This window comes from Typopeltis vanoorti, chromosome 4 (genome assembly GCF_054136105.1).
Source record: "Typopeltis vanoorti isolate ZY-2024b chromosome 4, IOZ_Tvanoo_1.0, whole genome shotgun sequence".
NCBI classification, from domain to species: domain Eukaryota; kingdom Metazoa; phylum Arthropoda; class Arachnida; order Uropygi; family Thelyphonidae; genus Typopeltis; species Typopeltis vanoorti.
In genome coordinates this window covers 90,794,663-90,819,011 of record NC_143552.1, presented here as the reverse complement: position 1 = coordinate 90,819,011, position 24,349 = coordinate 90,794,663, and the positions used below count along the sequence as shown (strand labels likewise).

Below are 24,349 nucleotides of genomic sequence, written 5' to 3'. Positions count from 1 at the left end.
AATGAGGAAATTATTTCCATTGGTTTAAAACTAATCACATTTTATTATTATTATTATAAATGTTGTCCTATGTTTTGAATAGCCAACTATTCCTGCTATTGGCATAGGGATTTGAACAACTAAGTAAAATGCATGGCAGTCCAAATGTTATGTTTAAAGCTATAGAATATATTTCATAGAGAAATCTTTGCACCTGAGGTAAGCAGAGCTAACCAAAGAATGCCTATCTATTCATGATAACAAATTTTGTTGCAACTATCATAATTTCTAGAAGAATGTATAATAGAAAACTACATTTTATAATTGAAACATCTAAAATATTTATTGGTAATAACAAAAAGTTTCGCCTGGATGAACAAATAGTCTTTGCTTCAGATTGTTTAAAAAAATAAACATAATTCACATCATCATAACGCTAATTATAGGAATAGATCATATTGGTCTGTTCCGGTCATTATCCATCCAATATCCTTTTTTGAGGTTTACTCTGCCTTCTTTTTCCAATTGGCTTATATTTCAGTATTTGTTTAGGATATCGGGTGTCGGCCATTTGGTTTACATGTTTTATCCATTTTTGTTTATAATTGTTTAGTTTTTCTTCTATTGATTTTGTTTTTAGTTCTTTTAAAATGTTTTCATTCCTTTTTTGGTCTAATAATGTGTATTTTGCAGTTCTCATAAATCTCATTTCACTTGTTTTTATTTTTTGTTTATCTTGTTTGTTTATTGCCCAAATTTCACTACCATATAATAATGTGGCACTGCTAAAGTATTATATATTTTCAAGCATGTTTCTTTTTGTACTATATTTGGATTGGGTGTTCTATTTATCAGGCCTACAATCTGTAAAAATTTTGAAGTTTTTAATTTTATGTCTTTTTCTCATTCATATGATATTTCACATCCATGAAAGTATTTATCTGTTCTATTATTTTATTATTAATAAATCACAAGATAATTAATAGTATTAAGTCTGAATTACTTCTGTACTATTTTAAAGCATAAACACAACATTAATAAAGTCTGAAAATTGGTAAATAATATTTACTAATATTTTTACATTACCAGAAGTTCGAACACAATCAGTAGGAAAAAATTCTTCTTTTCCAGCATTCGCATTTTTTCCAAGCCACGATGATTTGCTTTGGCAATTTGAAACATTTACTACATCTCCACTTTGAATTTTTCGTTCATCTGACTGGTGAGGTTCATAATCTTGGAATGCTGCCCTCTATTTAAAAAAAAACACACAAACAAAAAAAAAAAACTTAAATTTAGTAACATTTAATTATACATTCTGTAATAACAAAAAGAGGTTATTTTAAAATAACTTCTCAACAAAGTGTGTTTATTTTCATCTAAAAATTAACAGGAATGAAATTGAATTACACAGAAATTATTTTATTTTTTCTAGGCATAGGATGTATATGAAACATACTTAAAAACTTCCACATTTTGATTTATTCATAAACACTTATACTAGTTAGATTAATACTGTTTAATATTAACTTAATTTTTGATTTTATAATTCATTTGATGAATTATAAAATCAATGATTGAATTATATGTATTATGAATAAAAATTAATGATTTTTAAGTATATAATGCATGTACTAGAATATTTTGGATAAATGTGTCTTTGGATTGATTCAGAGGTATCTGATTGTTGCTAAATAAGAATTTGATATTTAAATCACAACAATTGGATAATCAGTTAATTCTTGTACAGCGTTTCTCAAAGCGTAGGTATACCCTAAGGGGTATGCAAAAGTTCTTTAGAGGGTACAAAGCACTCTTTTTTAAAATTTTGATTTCCTTCGTTTTTTACTTTTATATTTTTGCTGCTGTTAGACCTGTATTTATCTGTGACAAAAGTCACAGATAAATACAGGTCTGTTCTCTACTTATTATTATTATGACTAAAAAAGTAAAGGAAGTTTTAAATGAAATGCATCTCTTGGCATGCATGTATTGAGTGACCTTTGTTAGGGCTGTGCCTGGATGACAGTAATCCTGTTACAAATTCATGGTTAAAACTGTTTGCATTAAAAGTTTAAAGTTTAAATTCAAATAGCTTGAACCAGTCAGAACTAACTGCAAAATTTTAGAATCATTCGTATCTTAAATTGTAAATATAAAATTGGATTTATCAAAAACTCACTTCTTCCCAACAGAAACAATTTCATTAATTTTATTAAACTTTTATTATTGAAAATTCAAATTTCATAATTTTTTGTGCTGTGTATATATTGGATTTGTATAACTAAAAATGTACTTAACAATTAAAAAAATTGCTTCACATGTTTGTAATTTATTATATTGCAAATGTTAAACAACAAATACCATTTTAATTATTCGTGTTTGAATAAAATATTATTATAACTTTCTGTAAATTATCTTTACCCAAGGGGGGGGGGTGCACTGGTTGTACTAAAATTTTAAAAGGGATATATGCATACTGAATGTTTGGGAAACACTGAGTCAATGAACTGGCTCTTGATATGCTGTATGCAGGTGCAATATTCCATATGGAGGAGCAATGTTTAAAAGGAAGGTGCTGATGGATGAAATTATACAAGCCACTATTCTTGTGCAATATTGTTCATCTATATGTTTGATATCATGAAATGCTATCACAAATTATACAGATAATACAATAGCCCTCAAAGATGACACGAATAAGATTTAAATGGCAAAGTAAAGATGAGTGCATAAGTAGAGTTTTGCAGTTTGGAATTCTGAGCTAGAAAGATTATGTGTACTATACTGTTAAGGCAGTACTGCAGGAAGTAAAGGCAAGAACTTTTGCACATGAAGTAAATGGAGTTTAATTGCAGTAGTTGATAAAGAATTTAGAAGACTTGCCCTAGTCAGATGAATATTGACAAGTAAAGAGAAGACGAATATGTTGCTATTGAACATATGATGTTGATCAAATCACACCTGGACAATTATATACATATTTGACTGTATAGATTTTGGAAGATGACATGAAAGATGTCATCCATAATTTGAAAAAAAATAATGGAACATTTTAAAATGAACAAAAATATGAACCATCATCTGCATGTAAAAAGATAATGTGTACAATAAGAAAGCTTTAAGTATCTGACAGGCATTGTGCTCAATCGTGACATAACAAATTCATTTAAACTACACATCATCAAAAATATAGCACATTAAAATGAGTAATGTTAAAGAGCTTAGGGATAGACAAGCTGATAACTGGAAAACTTCAAGAGAGAAAGAAAAAATTTGCTCTCTTAACAACTTCTAGTTTGCCTGGGATCAAGAAGTTGTTAAAACCAGATCTGTCCTTTAAAACAAGCTAAAATCATTACCTGGATAATGAAGAAAAAAGGCTGATAACAGGGATGAGGTGTTACATAATAATAATAACAACTTTTTTCATTGATTCTTACACCTGTTTGGTTGTCTGACACATGCTAGTTATTGATGTGCATAGCTGATTTGGAATATTTAACTTCTTAAGTGCAATTCATAGTTTGTTCCTTAAGACTGTCAAAAGTTCTCTGGTAATCTATAAATGCTATGTGTGTTCTATGTTGAATTTATAATGCTTTTTCATTAGGATTTTTAACTGTAAAAGCTGGATCAGTACACGATTGTCCCTTTTGGAAGATTTTGTTCTTTACAAAATTTATTTTCCATATGATTTAAGTTTTGAAGTTAATATTCATGTGTATAACTTATAGAACTTATTTAAAAGACTTATTCCTCTATAGGCTTCACAATTTCATTTATCAAATTTTTTATATATTGGAATGATAACGGCCATATTCCAGCTTTCTGGCATTTTTCCTTGTTGTCAGATATTCTTAAATAATTTTAAAAGTTGTTTGATGAACAGGATGCTTGCATATTTAATTAAGTTCTATATTTATTCCATCTGCTTCATGGAATTTTTCTGATTATTTACTTTGCTGTATTGCTTGTGGATTTCTTGTAATGTTATAAACTGTACAGTTAGTGGTTAAAATTATATCAGATTTAGTTCCTTCACTATCTTTCCATGAGTTTTGGAAGAAGTCTAATCAGGTTTTCTCTTTATTGTAAGTTTAACTTTTTACTCATTATAATTTCATTATTATATTCATTAGAATTTTCTATGTATTTGATCTCTTCACTATAAGATCTCTTTCCAATTTTGCTATGAAATGATCCATATTTCTCTATTTTTTTTTTTTTTACTGTATACTCTTTTTGCTATTGCTCTTTCATGTTTATAATTAATTTCTGCTTCTAGTGATTTTGTATTTATCCACTGTTTATATGCTTCTTTCTTGTCTTTGATTATTACTTCAATATTCTCATCCCAGTTTCTTAATCCCTTTTTCCTCCATTTACTTTCTGTTCCAAGATATTCTGCTGCTGCACTTATTAATATGGTTTTTAAAATATTCAATTCTTCTTCTATATTCATCATTTTCTTTTATTTGCTCAGGTTTTTCATTTATTCCTTGCAAATAGAAGTAACTAATACTTTTATTATTCAAGAGTTGAATTCAAGAATTGAAGGATTCCTGGAGATTTCTCTTTGCACTGATTTGGTTCATTTTAAACCATCATGAGGGTATTCTCATTTTTCCTTATAACAGATAATGATCTGATTCTTTTTCTGCACCGCTGAATACCTGGCTAGCTATATAATGTTAGTTGTTTTCCTATTAACTGTTATATAGCCTATTATGATTTTTAAGTTTCTTATTTTCCAAGTGAATTTATGGCAATCTTTATGATTTGAAAAAAAAGTATTAGTAATTTTTAAGTTATTATATGTGGAGAAATCTCTCCAGTCTATTCATTTCTACTGCATGTTTCTTTATCATTTGTTCCTATATTTATACCAAGTGGAATATTCCCTACTCTGGCATTGAAATCTCCCATTATTAACAGAAAGTCATTTGGGTTTATTTTATCTTTTAGAAATCTGAATAAAAGACATTTTTTATCTTCCTCTCTCTTCCATCTTGTGAGTCACAGACATCAACAACAGTCAGGAAGCTAAAACTTATTTCTGATTTGGTTGTAGATGTAAATGCAATTATCTGTTTTATCTGAACCATTTTGTTTTTTCTTTGTTTCTGCTATTACTGCTAATTTGATATTTATTGCTACTTGGAATGTCAAAAGTATTTATCACAGATACCAAGATAGACAAAATTTTAATAGAAAGAAAGATCAAATTAGCAGTAATGGCATTCTTGTTTATAATAAATTTAATTTAATCCTTTATCCAAGTGTTTGCAAACAAAGTTTGCACCTGAAGTATCTTCAGGACTGAGGCAACTCGTAGTAAAGGTGGACCAAGCTCTTATCACTCCTTGTCTCAGTATCTCCCATAATGCAAAGCACATCTCCTTGCAGACATGTATAATGCTATGCATTAAGGGAAGGGCCACTACTCAGACAGCTTTACTACGAGTTGCCTCAGTCCTGAAGATACTTCAGGCGCAAACTTTGTTTGCAAACACTTAGATAAAGGATTAAACTACATTTATTATAGTCTAACCAAGTGGAAAATAAACTTCCAACATTCTTGTTTATTTTCATTCTTTTTTTCCCTTCCTTGTCCTGTTCATATCTGTTAACCTGTCCAAGTTGTTTTCCAGAATAAGTCAAGGTTCATCTATCCTGAGACTTTGGAGTAAAAAAAAAATTCAGCTGGGTTAGTTACCAGCTATCAGCAGCCTAGTTTGGTGGTAGGGCTATATAGCTAACTATATATATATATGTGTGTTTGTGTGTGTGTGTGTGTGTGTGTGTGTGTGTGTGTGTGTGTGTGTGTGTGTGTGTGTGTGTGTGTGTGTGTGTGTGTGTGTGTGTGTGTGTGACGATTCATTGACTCGGTTGAAATACATATTGCAAAATAGAGTTGAATGACTTAAACCGAGAGTTATGTAAAAAAAGGGGATTTAATAGTAAAACACGACTAGTTTTGGCTTATAACAGCCTTCATCAGGTGACATTATAAAAGAAAAGAAAAAAACACTAAACACTGAAGGTTAAAAAAACTATGAACAATATAGAGAGTCTCTTTACATAATTAGCATGAAAACATTGTAGTTGTATTTAAAGCTTTGTTGCATTGTTGGTAGAGTGCATGCTTGCACTATCACGTGAACGCCAGTACATGATTACAGCTGAATGACTATCTGGGAGGTTGTAGCTCAAGTTATTATTTAGATGTTCAGGGTTGAGGATGATTTCCCTAGATTCTACGATTTTTCTCTCCAATCCATCATGGCAACGAAAGATGGTGGTAGATATGTCCCAGCGGACTGTATGACTTGGGTTTTCATCATTAGGATCAGCCGAGAAAAGGATATGGCTTGATAAGGCACTGGCTCGGTGTCTCTTGTAAGCAATGTCTCTCATGTGTTCCTTCATTAGAATTCAATAGATTTGTCCGTCTGGCCAAAATAAGGAATATCACAATCACACCATAATTTGTACACACCAGGATATTTAAGATGATGATGACAAGGTTTTGGTTGGCTTATTAAGGAGCGGATTTTTGGAAGTGGAGTGAACCAAGTTCTCATATTGTATTTTCTTTGAACCTTGGCTAATTTTTGTGAAACTGAACTTATGTAAGGAGTAGATATATTGCCCTAAAATGTATTTATTTCTTCTGTGTGACGACTAGAAGGATTAAGAAGGAATTTTTCATTAATTCTTTCAGAATATCCATTAAGTAGGAAAGTAGTTTTGAGATAGTTTATTTCTTTTTGAAGTTCATCCGGGTCATCAAGAAGAGAGCGAGTTCTATGTCCCAAGGTAGAAATTATTCCAAGTTTTTGGGGAGGGAAGTGATGGGACTGACTATGAAGATATCTGTTGGTATGTGTAGGCTTTCTATACATCAAAATTTTTAAGTTTACCAGAAGAGCGGGTCAGTTTTACATCTAGAAATGGTAGGGAACTATCAGTTTCAAGCTCGGCTGTGAACTTTATACTTGGATGTCGACTATTGAGATGTTCCAAGAAATCCATTAGGGAATCATGTCTATGGCTCCAAAAGAGGAAAATGTCATCCATAAAGTTTAGGTGTTAAAGCAAAGGAAGAGATAGCCTTGGCCTCAAAATCCTCCAAGTAAATATTTGCAAGAACAAGATAAAGGATTACCCATCGCCAGACCATGATTTTGCTTGTATATGGTATCTTGGAATCTAAAGTAACCAGACTTGATGCAATGGGTAAGTAAGGCTAACATTTTTTTGGATAACTTGTCTTTGAGTAATGTTATGACTTTGTCTGTTGGGATATTAGTGAACAAGGAAATTATGTTGAAGCTAACCATGATTTCATCTTCATTAACTGTCAGGATCCTTAATGCATGAAATAAAGTCCGCTGTGTTATTGATAAAGGATGAAGACTTGCCTGAAAAACATTTGAGGTATTTTGCAAGATGTTTAAAAAGTTTGTAGTCGGAGAATCAATACCTTCCACAATGGGATGTAGTGGTGCGTTTTCCTTATGGATTTTTGTAACTCCATATATGTGCGGAATAAGAGGATGGAGAGAGCATAGAGACAGTTCAGTGGTAGTTTTTAATAAGTTGTTGGTACGATTTTGAAGTTCTCGAGTTGGATCTCTTTCTCAAGTATTGAGTAGGTATCACTTTGTAGTAATTCAAGCATCTTATTTTGGTAATCTTCAGAGTGGAGGATAACTGTTGCATTTCCTTTATCTGCAGGAAAAATAATTATATATCTGTTATTTTTTAAACTCTTAATTGCTTTGCATTCTGTAAAAGAAATGTTATCTGTGAGTGGTTTTGCATTATTGATAATAAAGATGGATTCAATACGAAGAAGTTTTGCATCTCGTGAAGGGAGGAATGAAGTAGCTTTTTCTATTTTGGTAAGGAGTGATTATTTTGGGATAAATTTTGGAGAAGGAATAAAATTTAGACCTATACTAAGGATACTTTTTTCTTCGTCTAAAAGTATGTGAGAAGATTTGTTAATTACGACTTTGTCAAAGTTGATGTGGGGTTTTGAGAAGTTCCTATTATTTTGTACTATTTTTGAAGTTTCAAATTTTCTGATAAGATTTACTTTATTATCATATTGTATTTGGGCTGCTTGAGATTCACAGTTCATATTAAAGAAATGAATATATATATATATAGTAAATCACTTGGTATAATTTCTCATTTTTCAAGATTTTTTCAAGAAGATATAAACATAAGCTATCTAGAAGATTTTATAAATAATATCTAAAATTAAATATAGGTTTAAGATTAATTTAAGTTAAAAATTTGAGAAAGCAAAATTCAACAAAGTAATAAAATAATACTCGTATATCACAACAGTGTTAAAATTTAGCTCGAAATAAAATAATAGAGTTTGAGAATGAAGAACCACTGCTGTTTCTTACTTACTAGGTTTTAAGGTGGTGACAACCAAGTAGTAGTGTGCAAATTGCATATAATATGTAATTATATTGCATATAATAATATGGTGTATACTAATGCCCCTAATTGACCTTCTTACAGGTTCTTAAATGTAATTTACAATTTCAAGAAAATTGTAAATTACATTTATGGGAATATTTCTGCATCTGGCCAAGTGAATTTTTCTGATAGTAATTGGAAAGGAATGGAAAATTAGTTTATTAGCAAAGCTAACTTTTCTTCACTTTGGCATAATCCAAGTATGGCAGTTATTCAATTCTCATAACAGAAAACAATCCTAATAATTTATTCAATTTTTCTATGTGTGTGTGGGGGGGGGGAGAAAGAGAGATAGAGAGAGAGAAAGAAAGAAAGAAAGAAAAAAAAAGAAAGAAAATTACCTGTGGTGTGCTTGCTTCAAATGACATACCTTCCATGGTTCTTGAATTTTTCTTAGGAGACTAATAAGAAATAAAAAAAAAGCAATTAGCACAAAATCAAATCAACACAAAGGGCTTTTACATTTGTACTTTCCTACATTATCAAATTATATTTAGAATTCATTGCGTAATGTGTGATTACTGAACTGGTAATACCAGGACATCTGAGCTGAACCAAACTAGACTTCAGGCTGTCTGTGAATGAATCCTTTGTCCCTGATACCTTCTTGATTCTCTTGAAGGTCTTGCACTATCAGAATACTTAAGGACTAAGGATCTTCTATTCTTTTCTATATTTCATATCTAAACTTTCCTAACCAATCTCCTGCAAGGGAAAAGATTCTAAACCTTCAATACTCATTACAACCAAGCCAAGGCAGAATATTGAGTATTATATAAATCAATGTAAAATCACAGAGGAAGCAGGAAACTGTGATGATTCAGAAGGTAAAAAGAAGCAGATGTCTTCTGTAGTATAAAATAACAAGCTAAAAATAAGCTAACAATTCTGCCAACCTGGTTGGCCGAGTGGCTAGCATATCTGCTCTCCAGCCAAAAGCTGTGGGTTTGAATCCTGCCATGGGCATGGATGTTTGTGATTGTCTGTGAAAATACTAATGGTGGTGGGCAGTATAGTAGCAGTTCTCTGTAGTTGGTGGACTGAGTAGTAGAGGCAGAGAGTTGTAGAGCAGGTGCCCTCCCTCAATGAGTCTTTGGACTCTTTGGAGGTGTCATGCAATAATAATAATAATAATATCTACAGAAAGATCAAAACTGGGACCTGGAATATCTAAAGCCTACCAGGCAAGTGATCATCTTACTGAATTTACATCCACCCTCAGGTATTATACTAAAGCTTGCCAATGAAAACTAAAGAAGGATATAAACTTAGGAAGATGAAAATAATAATTATGAAGCTGAATACAAATACCATAAAAATGAACACTGTGCAGATCTATGCACCAACAATTGATACTAATGACTAAACCAGCAGAACTGTACAAAGGAAAAGAATAGAAACAAAAAATTAAAAAATAATAATGGTTGGGGAAAGGAGGAAAATGCCATCAGCAATCCAACAATGACATCATCATGGATCTTTAAACTTATTTCATCATAGCAAATACTGAAATGAAAGAAAAGGGCTGCTCATTTGAAAGGCTCAGGTAACAACTTAAAAGACTTATCTGATTGGTCAAGTGGTTAGTATATCTGCTCTCCAACCAATAAGTAGGGATATGAATCCAACTATGGATATGTATGTTTTGTGAACATATTAGGCAGTATATGAATTTCATCACCCTGCTTACTAGAGGCCTACTGAAGTGGCTTGAAAAAAGTTTCAGGTTTGATCTCTTGAGTAGGGTTTCTGGATTATCTTGCCCTTAGTCCATCCATTGTACTATGGGCTTTCATAGGTGAGATTCACATAAAAAATATTCAGAAGCTAAGAAGACTGCATATTAATAAACCAAATATACAGTAAGATATAATTATTTATTATCTTGAGAGGAGAATTTAATATTCTTGTCTAATTACTAGAATGAAGACTATTGTTTCCCATTTCCTGGAGGTGACTACCTCCAGGAAATGGGAAACAAGCTTTGGTTCTCTAACAAGCGTAACAAGGAAGTTCAAGAAAAAGTTCAGCATATGATGTGGCACAAGGCCAATACTCCAGCTTCATACTCAACCTACACTGCAGGTTGCAGCAGCAAAAAAAATCTGATTTTGCAAGGATCAAACGCAAAAACTATCCTCTAGAGATTTCCCTTGTAGTTTATTAGGAGTAACTTTTGTCCTTTCATGTTTCTGCCTATCTCTCATATACAGATGTGCTACTGCTATGACGTCATCCAAAATACATCATTCTTCTGAAACTTGCTTTCTGCTATACCAAGAACAGCTCACTGAGTGCCTCCTGTTCTTTCAGCAGAAATATAATCAAAAATAGCAAAGTCATCAAAACTGCTAGACTAGTTGTTTGAGTGATTAGCACACTATATTTGATTTTTTTTTCAGAAGATATAACAAAAGAAACACAGAAGTGAATGTAAATAATAGGTAACCAATATGCTTATTTCTGCTATCCATGATATCATGTACAATGACAATTGTGCTCAGAATTTGAGCTTCCAAAAAAACAGCCACTTCATATCATCTGTACAAGCTGTCACATTTGTTTTGCATCTACCCTGCAACATAGTAACAAGCATATATTCAGCTTATTAAAAAAAAGTTAAGTCAGTCTTAAAACTCAAGTTAAGTCTCCAAAAAAAACAGCCACTTCATATCATCTGTACAAGCTGTCAGATTTGTTTTGCATCTACCCTGCAACATAGTAACAAGCATATATTCAGCTTATTAAAAAAAAGTTAAGTCAGTCTACAAATTATCACCCCACTGCCTTCACCTCAGTTCTTTCAAAAATAGCAAAGTCATCAAAACTGCTAGCCTAGATGGTTGAGTGATTAGCACACTATATTTGATTTTTTTTTCAGAAGATATAATAAAAGAAACACAGAAGTGAATGTAAATAATAGGTAACCAATATGCTTATTTCTGCTATTCATGATATCATGTACAATGACAGCCATTAAACATATCAATATCAAAGTATCTGGATGCTCAAAAATAGCATCAACCACAAAAATGTGTACATTCTGTGTTTCAAAAAGTTAACAGGTCTCTAAAAAAAATGTATAAAAAAGCAAAGAATAAATATATATAATGCTTAAGACTGATGGTATTCATCTTCAAATTTAATATAGTATGAAAAAGATTGAATGACTAAGCACACATTGATTGGACTACGACAAGTACCAACTAATCGAATAACACACGTTTCATGTGTTCAATAATCATTAACTTACATAGGTTATGCTTACTACCATTGTGGTAAGGATGGGCAGCATAACCTCCAGAAAAATCCTTTTTTGAGATTATTCCATAATGAATGTTAATGATTATCTAAAACATGTGGGATTTGTTCTTTTAACATTAAATTTTAACATAATATTTTCCCGAACAGTATGTTATTTAACTAAAAATATTAATATCTCAATTTTTTTTAAAATATGAAAGGTTGTAAATCTATAATTGCATTAGTACTGTGATTGGATTAAGGTTTTTTTTAAATTATTTATTTAATTTTTACATAATCTGGAAGCCCCACTCCAGAGCCCAAACAGAACTTTTTTTCAAGCCATTTCATGTCTCTAATAAGCAAAGTAACAGTCTCACACCAGGGCGATGGCATTCATTTCCCACCTAAGCATTCAAATCCGGATTCAAATCCACAGCATGTAGGTTGGAGAGCAGATACACTAACCACATGGCCTATCAATACATTACAGTGATTAACACCCATTCCTACCAGCTCTGCAACCAACAAGCTACAGATTTTAATCCCACTGTGGGCATGGATGTTTGTAATTGTCTTCAGGTAGAGGATGAATTTCATTGCCTAGTGTGAGACCACTGCTCTGCTTATCGGAGGCCTGAAACTTAAAATAGCTCCATGTTTGGTCTCTAGAGCAGAGTTTCTGGACTATATAAAAATAGAACAAAATAATTATTACAAGTTTCAATGATCAACTACACACGTTGCCTACATCTTGGGTAATGTTAGGTCTTGTTACCTAACACTTTTAAACAATATTTCACAAAAAATTATTCTTTTGATGAATTATGAAAGGAATTCATGGAAAAATTATTGGCGAATTAATTGTTTTTTGATCAATGGCTTTTGCGATGAATTGTCATACTGTGAATTGCTTTTTGATTAATTGTTAATTTGATGAATTGGCATTTATTAAATTGTTGTTTGATGAAATGTTATTCAATAAATTATCATGAAACAATGTAATATAGTACTGTCTTATTATTAGAAAGCACTTTGTACAATGTTTGACTATGAGCATCATCCCCTCATGAACAAAATACAAACGTAACTTATATTTGCAGTACACTATATGTTGAATTATATTAAACATATATCAATCAGTCAATATACACATATACTAAGGCAATTAATGTACAGTTATATATATGCATGTTTAATATAAATTTTTTTAACAATTTTTAACTGAGGATTCTTTGAGGAAACTGAAAAATAGTCAAAGAAAATGCACAAAAAAATAAAAAAACACATCAAATAAACAAATAAAACAAACCAAAGTTACAATAACAAAAGAAAAAAAAAACATTTGTTCAATATTAGTAAAATGTTTGTTAGCAATCAGAATAAAATTCCTCTCACTTACAGTAACTTTCATTACAGAATCTAACTTTCGTATTACTTTGTGAAGTCGTAATTTCCTATCCATTTCAGGATCAAAACTAATGGATTTTTGCATACTATCACTTTCATCTTGTTCTTCATGGGTACTGTTAAAAAATTCTTTCCCATGTGTCTGTTTTTGATGAAGCTTTTCTTTGGTGTCCTTACTAGTGCTTGGTGTATTATTAGAAATAATCATATTAGAATGTTGAAATTGCTCAGGTTTCACATTTGCAAATATTCCTAAGTCGGATGCATTTCCTGAAATTACAGTAAAAAAACATGATGTAGAGTAGTTCAATAATATAAAAATCAAACTAGTATTAGGCTACTTGCAAAGAATTTAATGTGAGCAAATTTAAGCTTGCCAAGAAATTATATTATTATATTAAAGTTTAATCCTTCATCCAAGCATAAGCAAACAAAGTTTGTGTGTGAAGTATTGTCATGACTAGGCTACTTGTATATAGAGGCTAACGACTTCACATTAATTGCCTTAGTGTCCCATAACACAAGACACATATCCTTGAGGATATAATGCTATGCATTATGGAAAAATTTTTGATCTCCTCCCACTAGTCATGTACTGAAAAATTTCCTCTCTATCTCAATCCTATACAAATCTTCAAGTATCTTATCTCTTGTCATACCCCCCCCCCTTGATTTCCTTTCAACCGCTTTTTGTGGTTGAGAGGCAATAAAGAGGAGGGGTATGACAAATATTCACAACAAATCTTCAACCTATCCTCTATCCTCATAAGGAGAATTCCATAGCCTTCTATCATCTTGGTCACTCACCTCTGGATCCATTACACCTCTTCCTCATCCCAAAAAATCTAGGTAACACTAGATCTGTGCACAGCAGTTGAGATGGAACCTTATCAAGGCTTTATAAAGAAGTATAATGAAGTACAATAACATCCCTATCTCTGCATGTCAGAGTATTCTTAAATAAACAGGCAATTCTATGAGCTATTTTAGATACGTTCGCAATATATTCTCTAAACTTCAATTCCCTATCTACCAACACTCACAAATCCTTAGCTTTAACAATTTCCTGGAGTATAGTTCTATCTATGTGCTACATTGATGGTTGGTCTTTTCATCCCAAAATGCATAATAACCTCACACTTTGCCACATTAAAATGACAGCCATTATCCTCAGCCCATACAATAAATTTATCTGAATCATCCTGCAAGATTTTTAAATCATCATTATTAACTACTGCTCTGCCCGAATTTTGCATCATCAGCAAACAACTAAATACTCTCCCATCCCAATCTTTTCCCATATCACTGATGTACAAATTAAAAAGCAGTGGCCCAAGTACAGAACCCAAGGGGAGGCACCGCTAATTATTATTATTATTATTACGTAACACCTACAGGGAGTCCAAAGACTCATCGAGAGAGGGCATCTACTCTACAATTCTCCGTCTCCACCACTCCAATGGCATCTACTGCCAACCGCCACCACCACTAGTATTTTCACAGACAATCACAAACAACTCCACAGTGGGATTCAAACCCACAACCTTTTGGCTGGAGAGCAGATATGCAACCACTCGGCCAACCAGATATTAAATAGATTTAGTGAAAGGATGCAGCCTTGTCTAACTCCTCTTTTTATTTTCACTTCATAAGACTCAGAGTTAAACATCTGCATTTTTTGTTTGGAGTAAATCTTTTTTTATAAGTTTCTGTACATGATCTTCTAAGTCAAATTTTTTTAGAATATTAAACAGTTTATTGTGTTTTACTTGATTGAAGGCTTTCTGAAAGTTTATGAAGCATATGTACCTGTTCCATTCAAGTGATCATTCTAGTAATATTTTTATTTCCAGGATAGCATTAATGGTTCCCATTCCTCTTCTCAAGCCTTTCAGTTGCTCACTTAGTTTGCCAGTTAAGATTCTTTCAATTTCTTTGTTAACAGTAGTTAAAATGAATTATAGACACGGAAACACAAGATTATTTTAATATTTTCCAAATATTTCAGTCTAAAAATAACAGACTATCTTCAGTGGCTACATAGGAACAGTTTTAAACAAGGTGGAATACCAACAATTGATCATTCAAAAGTACAAGTCCCGTGAAGTTACATTGTTAAGTATTAAAGAAAGGAAAAATTTCATCAGAGTGATGATTAAACTATAGGTATTAATTCACAATTTCATCTAATAATCTTAATTTATAAATAACATTAGACTAATGCAGGAATTACAAGTCTCAATTAAAAAAATATATAAAAAAAATAAAATTAAATAAATTTTTTAAAAATTAATGTGTTATCCTGATTAAACTTTCCCATATTTTTGATAAGGAAATACAGTAATTTCGATTCAAGTTAGGGCATTGAAGTAAGGCCTCAGCACTTTCTTTAAATAGGTGTTCAAATTTATAGCGACATCTGTGTAGAAAGCGAGTCTTGGACCAGAGGATGTTGTGGCTTGTCTCTATTCCGTGCTGAGCCAATCCAGACTTATCGGATTTGTTGTGCTGAATGTATGATTGATGTTCTTGAATTCTTTTTTCTATAGAGCATCCTGTTTGTCCAAAGTAGGACAGATTGCAGTTACAAGGAACTTGATACACACCAGGCAGAGGCATAGTTGAGCATTTATCTTTAGAAGAGGGGAAATAGGTGGATATTTTGTTAATAGGTATATAAGTGGTTGTTAAATCATATTTCTTCAGAATTCTTGAAATTGGTTCTGAAATCCTGGAAATATATGGAATTTGAACTCCACATATTGAATCTTTGTTGTCCTGGATTGGATTGTAGGAATCAAAAAGATGTTGTGTACTCTTTTCAGAGAAGCCACTTAATTTCATGTGATGTTTCATAGTTGAAAGTTCTTTCTGTAATTCATGAATAATTAGTTCTAGCTCATCGGATTAAACATTTTATGATTCCTGTTTTTTGATAAGGATGATGAGCAGATTGTTTGAGAATATAATGTCCAGTGAAAGTGGGTTTTCTGTAAACTGTTGTTGTTAGAATACCTGAAGGTGAACGGATGAAGAGGAAGTCTAAAAAGGATAACTTGTTGTCTTTTTCAATCTCCATGGTAAACTTAATATGAGGATGTAAGGAATTGATTCTGGCTAAAAAGGAAGATAAGGAATCTCTGTTATGAGGCCACACTGAAAAGATGTCGTCTATATATCTCACCTAAAAGGATGGTTGAGGGAATATAGATGTAAACAGGATGTCTTCTAGCTGTTCCAAATAAAGATGTTGAAAGTTTATTTACTTTTTTTTTGTGGGTTGTGTTGGGTTGTGGCCCTTCCCTTAATGCATAACATTAGACATATCCGCAAGGAGATGTGTTTTGCATTATGGGAGATACTGAGATAGCAGTGTTGGTAGCTTGCTCCACCTTTGCAAGGAGTTCCCAGGTGTTGTACCACCTTACCCCAGTCCTGAAGATACTTTCAGGCGCAAACTTTGTTTGCTCACACTTGGATAAAGGATTAAACTAAATTTATTATGTTCCAAATAAAAGTTGGCTAGAGCAGGTGAAAGTGGACTTCCCATGGCCGTTCCTTCAACTTGGTTGTAGAATTTGTTTTCACATAAGAAATATCCAGAGTGCATCACAAAATCAAATAATTTTATAATGTCTTGTGGGAAGATGTCGGCAAGTAATTGTAAAGTCACTTTGAGAGGTACATTAGTATATAGAGATTCTACATCGAAACTTACCATAAGATCAGTAGGTTGTAATGAGATATTTTTTAATTTATTTAGGAAATCTGAAGAGTTTTTCAAAAAAAAGTGTGATTTGCTTATATATGATTTTAATAATTTTGCTAAATATTTGGCTATACGATAAGTATGTGAATCAATACAGTCCACTATAGGACAAAGAGGAATATCTGTCTTGTGTATTTTAGGTACACCATAAAATCTAGGAGGTCTTGCGAAATGTGTTTTTAGCCTTTCTATCATGTCTGAATCCAAACTTATCACCTCATCTAGAAGGGAATTTAATTTCTTCAGTTGCCTGTTGGTGGGATCATGATTAAGTTCTTGGTATGTTGAGCGATCACGAAGTAAAAGAGAAATTTTTCTTCTATAGTTTGAAGAATCCATAATTACTGTCACTTTTCCTTTGCTTTAGTGATGACTGTTTCTTCTTAAGGAATGTAACTCTTTCTTTTCAGAAGCAGATATGTTGGAAGGAGGAAGCTTGGATTTAAGCAGCATAGAAGCAACTTCTAGACAGAGAGAATTAGCCTTTTCACTGGAGAGATGACTAAGGTTCCGTTCAATGTTAACAAGGAAATCTAGATTATGGAATCTTTTTAGGGATTATAGTGAAATCATGTCCTTTTGAGAGGATGAGTGTTTCACTACTCGTTAAAGGGCGACCGGACACACGTTGATGACCCAATTATCTAGAACTTGGAAAGGCTTGATTTGTCTAGAAACAAGAACATCAAATTTGCTGTTTAGATGTTGATTCTGTTTTTTTATATGAACGTTGTATAGAGTGTTTAGCCACATTAAGAACTAAGTCAGAAAGATGTGGGTCTAAGTTTGTGGAGATAAAGGTACGAAGATCAGAAATTTGACAAATGTCCACTTTCACTGGACTTTATATTCTCAAACAATCTGCTCATCATCCTTATCAAAAAACAGGAATCATAAAATGTTTAATCCGATGAGCTAGAACTAATTGTTCAACTTCTCATGAATTACAGAAAGAACTTTCAACTATCAAACATCACATGAAATTAAATGGCTTCTCTGAAAAAAGTACACAACATCTTTTTGATTCCTACAATCCAATCCAGAACAACAAAGATTCAATATGTCGAGTTCCAATTCCATATATTTCCGGGATTTCAGAACCAATTTCAAGAATTCTGAAGAAATATGATTTAACAACCACTTATATACCTATTAACAAAATATCCACCTATTTCCCTTCTTCTAAAGATAAATGCTCAACTATGTCTCTGCCTGGTGTGTATCAAGTTCCTTGTAACTGCAATCTGTCCTCAAACAGGATGCTCTATAGAAAAAAGAATTCAAGAACATCAATCATACTTTCAGCACAACAAATCCGATAAGTCTGGATTGGCTCAGCACGGGATAGAGACAAGCCACAACATCCTCTGGTCCAAGACTCGCCTTTTACACAGATGTCGCTATAAATTTGAACGTCTATTTAAAGAAAGTGCTGAAGACTTACTTCAACACCCTAACTTGAATCGAAATGACTGTATTTCCTTATCAAAAATATGAGAAAGTTTAATCATGATAACACATTAATTTTATTTTATTTTATTTATTTATTTATTTTTTAAATTGAGACTTGTAATTCCTACATTAGTCTAGTGTTATTTATGAATTAAGATTATTGCATGAAATTGTGAATTAATACCTATAGTTTAATCATCAGTCTGATGAAATTTTTCCTCTCTTTAATACTTAGCAATGTAACATCACACGGCTCATTCTACTTTTGAATGATCAATTGTTAGTATTCCACTTTGTTAAAAACTGTTTCTATGTAGCCACTGAAGATAGTCTGTTATTTTCAGACTGAAATATTTGGCAAATATTAAAATAATCTTGTGTTTACATGTCTTAATCATAATGTCACAAGTGTCTCTAAATAGTAAAAGTGGTTAAAATGATTTTAGATGGATGAGAGATTAGGATCACAGTTCCATAATCCTCACAATTTTAGGCATTATTTTTCATCGGAATTGGTATGTAGAGTGATGTTGTAAAAGATTCAGGTAATTCTATTGTTTTATGGATGTGATGAATGGTGTCCACTAAGTAGGTGTTATTGTAACCAGTCAAAGCTTTCAGCAGTTCTGCAGGGATGCCATCACACCCAGGTGATTTATTATTAGGAAGATTCTTGATTATGTGTTGTATCTCATTTCTTGTAGGTAGAGTGGTATCTGTTGTCGCACATAACCTAAGGTGTCGTAAATCGTCGATCATGTTCTCTTCATCATCATAGAGATTTATAAATTAAAGATGCTAAGAAATTATATTCTTGGTCCAATCCTTCATCCAAATGCAAGTAAACAAAATTTGTGCCTGAAGTACTTTCTTACGGGCCTTCTGAACTCTACTTCTGAATGAGCCACTGTCTCACATCTCTCCATTAGCTTATTCACATCATCAACTTCATACCTCTTCCCATTTGCTGCAATTTTTGTAAGAATTCCATACAAAATCTTGTCAGATTCCTTTGCAAAGTCCAGCAGTATCATGTAGCATTAGTTTTATGGAACTCAGATGACATTTTATTATAAAAAAAGTAAGTTACTTAGGCATAACCTACACTAAATAAAACCATGCTGTCTCATATATCCCACTCTTATCAACACATTCCTGAATTACCCACCTTAGAGATGCTGGTAATTTGTTATCTCAGTCTTAGAGCTTCCTTAATGAAATGGAACTATTTTCCTCTTTGCCTTGGAACCCCAACTAAAGAGCTGAAACTTAAATTAAACAATCTGGTCAATGCCCTAGCACATTCTTTTAATAAATAAGCTGATCAACTATCTGATCCTTGCGGTTTCTTATGCCATGACACTCCAAGTAGTCTCCTGGCATAATCACTCTTGTTGAATGGTGGCAATATGGTCACTTTGGTTACAGACAAATCCTCTGATGCAGTTACTAATTATTCAACTTGTATAAATTTCATTTCCTTCTGCCCAAGTATGCTTTCCTGCTTTTAGTCTATGTTCCCATAATTGAAGTCATCGATAACAATTACTTGCCTTTTGCTTGTTGAACTTATTTACCAATGATACCATCTGTATCCTTTGCATCCTCTAGCCTATAGCAGCAGCAACCAGCCATATATATAAATTATAAATTTAGCTTAATCCTTTATCCAGGTGTAAGTAAACAAAGTTTGTGCCTGAAGTATCTTCAGGACTGAGGCAACTCATGGTAAAGGTGGACTAAGCTCTCACCACTTGTCTTAGTATCTCTCATAATGCAAAGCACATCTCCTTGAAGACATGTATAATGCTATGCATTAAGGGAAGGGCCACTACCCAGACCGGTTTCGACCTTTATTGAGGTCTCGTCAATGGGTCCGGCTCCCACTGATGAGACCTCAACAAAGGTCGAAACTGGTCTGGGTAGTGGCCCTCCACTTAATGCATAGCATTATACATGTTCGCAAGGAGGTGATGAGAGTTTAGTCCACCTTTACCATGAGTTGCCTCAGTCCCGATGATACCTCAGGCGCAAACTTTGTTTGCTTACATTTGGATAATGGATTAAACTAAATTTATAATTTATAGTCAAACCAAGTGGAAAAAAATTGCTCTGTTAGTCTTTATCTCACACCAGATTGCCTCAAAGGCTCTGCTTCCTGCTGAACTCCTCTTTTTGGATGCAGTTCATCTGCTGTCATCAGTAATATCAATACTCCCCAACCATCCTTTTCACTTTATCTTCCATGAAAATACTATACCCCTCATATTTTACCCACTTAAAATATTAAAAAAAATCCCTTCCTGTTGTTTGAAATGCTTCTGGCATATTAGTGTACAAAAAATGCAGTAGTCCTTTAGGTCCCCAACTACCCTTACTCTTTATTATTATTATTATTATGTGATACCTCCAGGTAGTCCAAAGACTCATTGAGGGAGAGTGTGCCAACAGCATCGAACGATTGAACCCCTTCCAACTACTAACCACACTCAAACTTTCTTAATTCCATTCTGATTTTTTACCTGCAAAACTATCTTCAGCATTTTTGTTCATTTTCAACCCCCTCCCAATAGCTCTAGTCCCTAATTTTGCACCTAACCTAACTCTCTCAACTTCATTTAGCAATACTTTTTTCCTGACTCCAAACCATCTACCTTATATAAGTACTTGAGTTCATCAAACTCACCCTGTACATTCATAAACTCCACATCAATCGTCCTCATGCATAACCTACACATTGACTCATTTGCAATCATGAACCTCCTCCCCAACTCACCTCCATCATACCATAGCAACAAACTTACTATCTTTACTCTCTGACTCTTCTCTTTTGCTAATTTTATTAACTCTTTCATGTCCTCCCAAATACCATATTTATCTCCCTTCAAATCATTCATACTTGCCAAAAACACAACTCTTTCACTTTTCCTTTTTGCATCCTAATAGCCTCACTAACATAATTAATCTGCACACGTGGGAAGCATGATTTCATCATGTTCTCTGCAAGCACTCCTCTCATCATGGAATCACTGTACAAAATTTTCTCCTTACTCTCCCTTTCTTGCTGAATGAAGCATTTCTTTCTCTTTTCTTACACCTTTTCTTACTTTTTTTTCCTCTTCTCAGCTATACCTGCCAGACCCTGAGGGTGAGTCAGTTGGATAATTACTTGTTTTTCATCCCACAAAACAGACAAACCAGCCATTAGAACATCCACAATTAACAGATATAATATGCTGGCTTAATAGCTCGAGGTGCCTCATTCATAAATCTAAATTAGTCAGCCTGCCAGATGTTTCCACATTCTCTCAAGCTCGCACTTTGTCCTGTGAAGGACTCTGCAAATGTGCGCTATCTCTCTTTCTCATTATAACTACTCTTCATTATTTATATCTTCTGTTATCATCCTTATGCTCATCACTTTTACTCTTTCTCATTCCTAACCTCCATCTTTCCATCACTCACATTTTTACACCCATTCTCTGTTACATCTACTGCTTCACTGTCTTTCAAACCCTACATACGCTCTCACTACTCTCGCTTTCAAAAAGTCTGCTTGCTCTTGTTGGTAAAGAATATATTTCGCAGACTACACTGCATCAAGTCTTCAGGTTGAATTCCTTGAACAAGATCTTGGACACCATTGTTCTAGTCTGCATCAGTGCCATGTGCTGTGCTATGAATCATACTGTTTAGAATAACTTATTATTAGACATCAGAGGGGAGGGGAGTGGAGTGGAATCAAAGCAAATGAGGGTGACTAATGAAGTGCCCAGGGCTCTGGACTACTACTAATAATAATCTTTAATTTGTACATTAATGATGTAGCAGGAGATTTGAAGAGATATTCAGTTGTTTGCCAATGATACAAATTGGCGAGGGCAATAGTTGATAAAGGTGATATAGCTAAACTCTGGTCAAATTTTACATGAAACTTCTATAGTTTCTGTAGTCAGCTTTGAAATGATGTTCGATTTAATATCCACTTAATTTGTATAATTTTGCATCGCTGATTTGAAGCCTTTTGCTCTTTATTTTTAGTAAATACTTTATGCACCGACCAAGAGTTCATTTATGGAAAATACACCTCTCCAACGCTTCGAGTTTTTGCTCTCTTAGGTTTCTGCCTGATCCCTGATAAAAACCAATGAATTTGAAACAGCTGTCGGATGAAACCTTATCAAAATGAACCAATAGGAGGAGAATATATGGGTGCTTTAACGTTCATGCCACCTATTAGGTTTGGCTAGGGCAACTCGTAGTATGGCGGCAGGCATATTCCCATAAGCTCTCTGGTCAAATTTTACACAAAACTTCTATAGTTTCTGTAGTCAGCTTTCAAATGATGTTGGATTTAATATCCACTTAATTTGTATAATTTTGCATTGCCGATTTGAAGCCTTTGGCTCTTTATTTTTAGTAAATACTTTAAGTATGACTGAGAGTTCGCTTACGGAAAATACACTCTCTGACGCTTCGAGTTTCTTAGTACTGAGAGTTTTTGCTCTTTTAGGTTTCTTCCGGAATTTTGCTCCTGGTGAGGGAAGGATTAGATTTTGGGGGGTTTTGCCTAAGAGAGTGATTTGAGTGGTGATCAGGGGAGGGTGTTCTCCATCATGGCTCCTGGGGGGGGATGTCAGTGGATGCTTTTCCCTGGAATATGAGTGGTTCTGCTCAGTGGTGGGGTGAGCCTGTCACTGGGTAGAATCAAAGCCGAGTTGGATGATCTTTTGGTCACTCGTAGGGAGTGGTCCGGGGGGGGGGGAGGGGAGTGTTGCCTAATTTTTAGAGGGATCTTTACTTAAACAGTATCCCTGACGAAAACCAAACCAATGAATTTGAAATAGCTGTCAGGTCAGTGAAACCTTATCAAAATGAACCAATAGGAGGCGAATATATGGGTGCTTTAGCGTTCATGCCACCTATTAGGTTTGGCTAGGGCAACTCATAGTCTGACGGCAGGCGTGTTCCTGTAAGCTCTCTGGTCAAATTTTACACGAAACTTCTATAGCTGTAGTTGGTTTTGAAATGATGTTGGATTTAATATCCACTTAATTTGTATGGTGATATAGATTTCTTGCAGGATGATTTAATAAATTGGTAGTGTGGGAAAAGGACAATGGTTGTCAATTTAATGTTGCAAAACGTAAGTAATGCACTTTGGGATGAAAGGGTTACATACTTTGTATCATATTGATGGTACTTGATTACAGAAAATAATGAAGCTAGACATTTGAAATTCAGAGCACACATTGCAAGAGTTGGCAAAATAGCTCAGAAGATTACTTGGATGTTGAAGAACACATTGGCAAGTAAAGATAGGGAGGTTATTATTATTCTCTTTATAAGGCTATGATTCAGCCACATGTTAATGTGCACAGATTTGGCCACCTGTATTTCTAGTGGGCTGGGAGGTAGTGGAGGGATTCAGAGATGAGTGACTAAGCTTGTGACAGGTCTGTGGAAAGTTCCCTAAGAGGACAGATTAAAGGTGTGTGGATTGCAGAGTTTAGATGACATGCAGAGAGTGGGGATATGATAAGTTACTAAAGAGTTTCTATAAGACTGATACAAAAGAAATTTTTCAGTACATGGGGGTAGGGAGAAAACAAGGGTCACACTTGTAAGTTGTCTAAAGGTGTGGTTAGTAGGGGCATTAGAGAGTGGTGAATGAGTCGAATAGATTGCCAGAGGTGGTTGTGAGAATCCTAACAGTGAATAAGTTTAAGGAGATGTATGATAGATTTTATGTTAATGGATTGTGTCACTCTCCTGCATTGAGTCTTTTGATTCCATGATGTACCAGTATAAATAATAATATTTTCTTGGGCATTTCCATGGCATCAGAGACTCGTTGTGGACAGCCCATAGCAGTCCCATCTAGCTGCTTGTATATTTTTCCTTTCCACAGGAAAAATATTTTTTAAAACCAAGCTCTCAACACCACCACACAACAGTTGACAGAAAACAACAGTTTAGCTGAGCTACAGT

The 24,349-nt window shown here is 33.5% G+C and overlaps 1 protein-coding gene across 8 annotated transcripts in view; it reads right to left on the bottom strand.

Annotated features, from left to right (window-relative positions):
* LOC150107493 (jouberin-like) overlaps nucleotides 1-24,349 on the bottom strand; it is a 422,644-nt gene that overhangs the window by 46,416 nt on the left and 351,879 nt on the right. For all 8 annotated transcript variants that reach the window (XM_090391911.1, XM_090391912.1, XM_090391908.1 and 5 more), the window contains 3 exons: nucleotides 13,130-13,407; nucleotides 8,826-8,885; nucleotides 1,066-1,231 (listed from right to left, as the gene is read on the bottom strand). In XM_090391911.1, coding sequence (XP_090248037.1) covers nucleotides 1,066-1,231; nucleotides 8,826-8,885; nucleotides 13,130-13,407 — 504 coding nt within the window. The remainder of the gene's footprint in view (nucleotides 1-1,065; nucleotides 1,232-8,825; nucleotides 8,886-13,129; nucleotides 13,408-24,349) is intronic.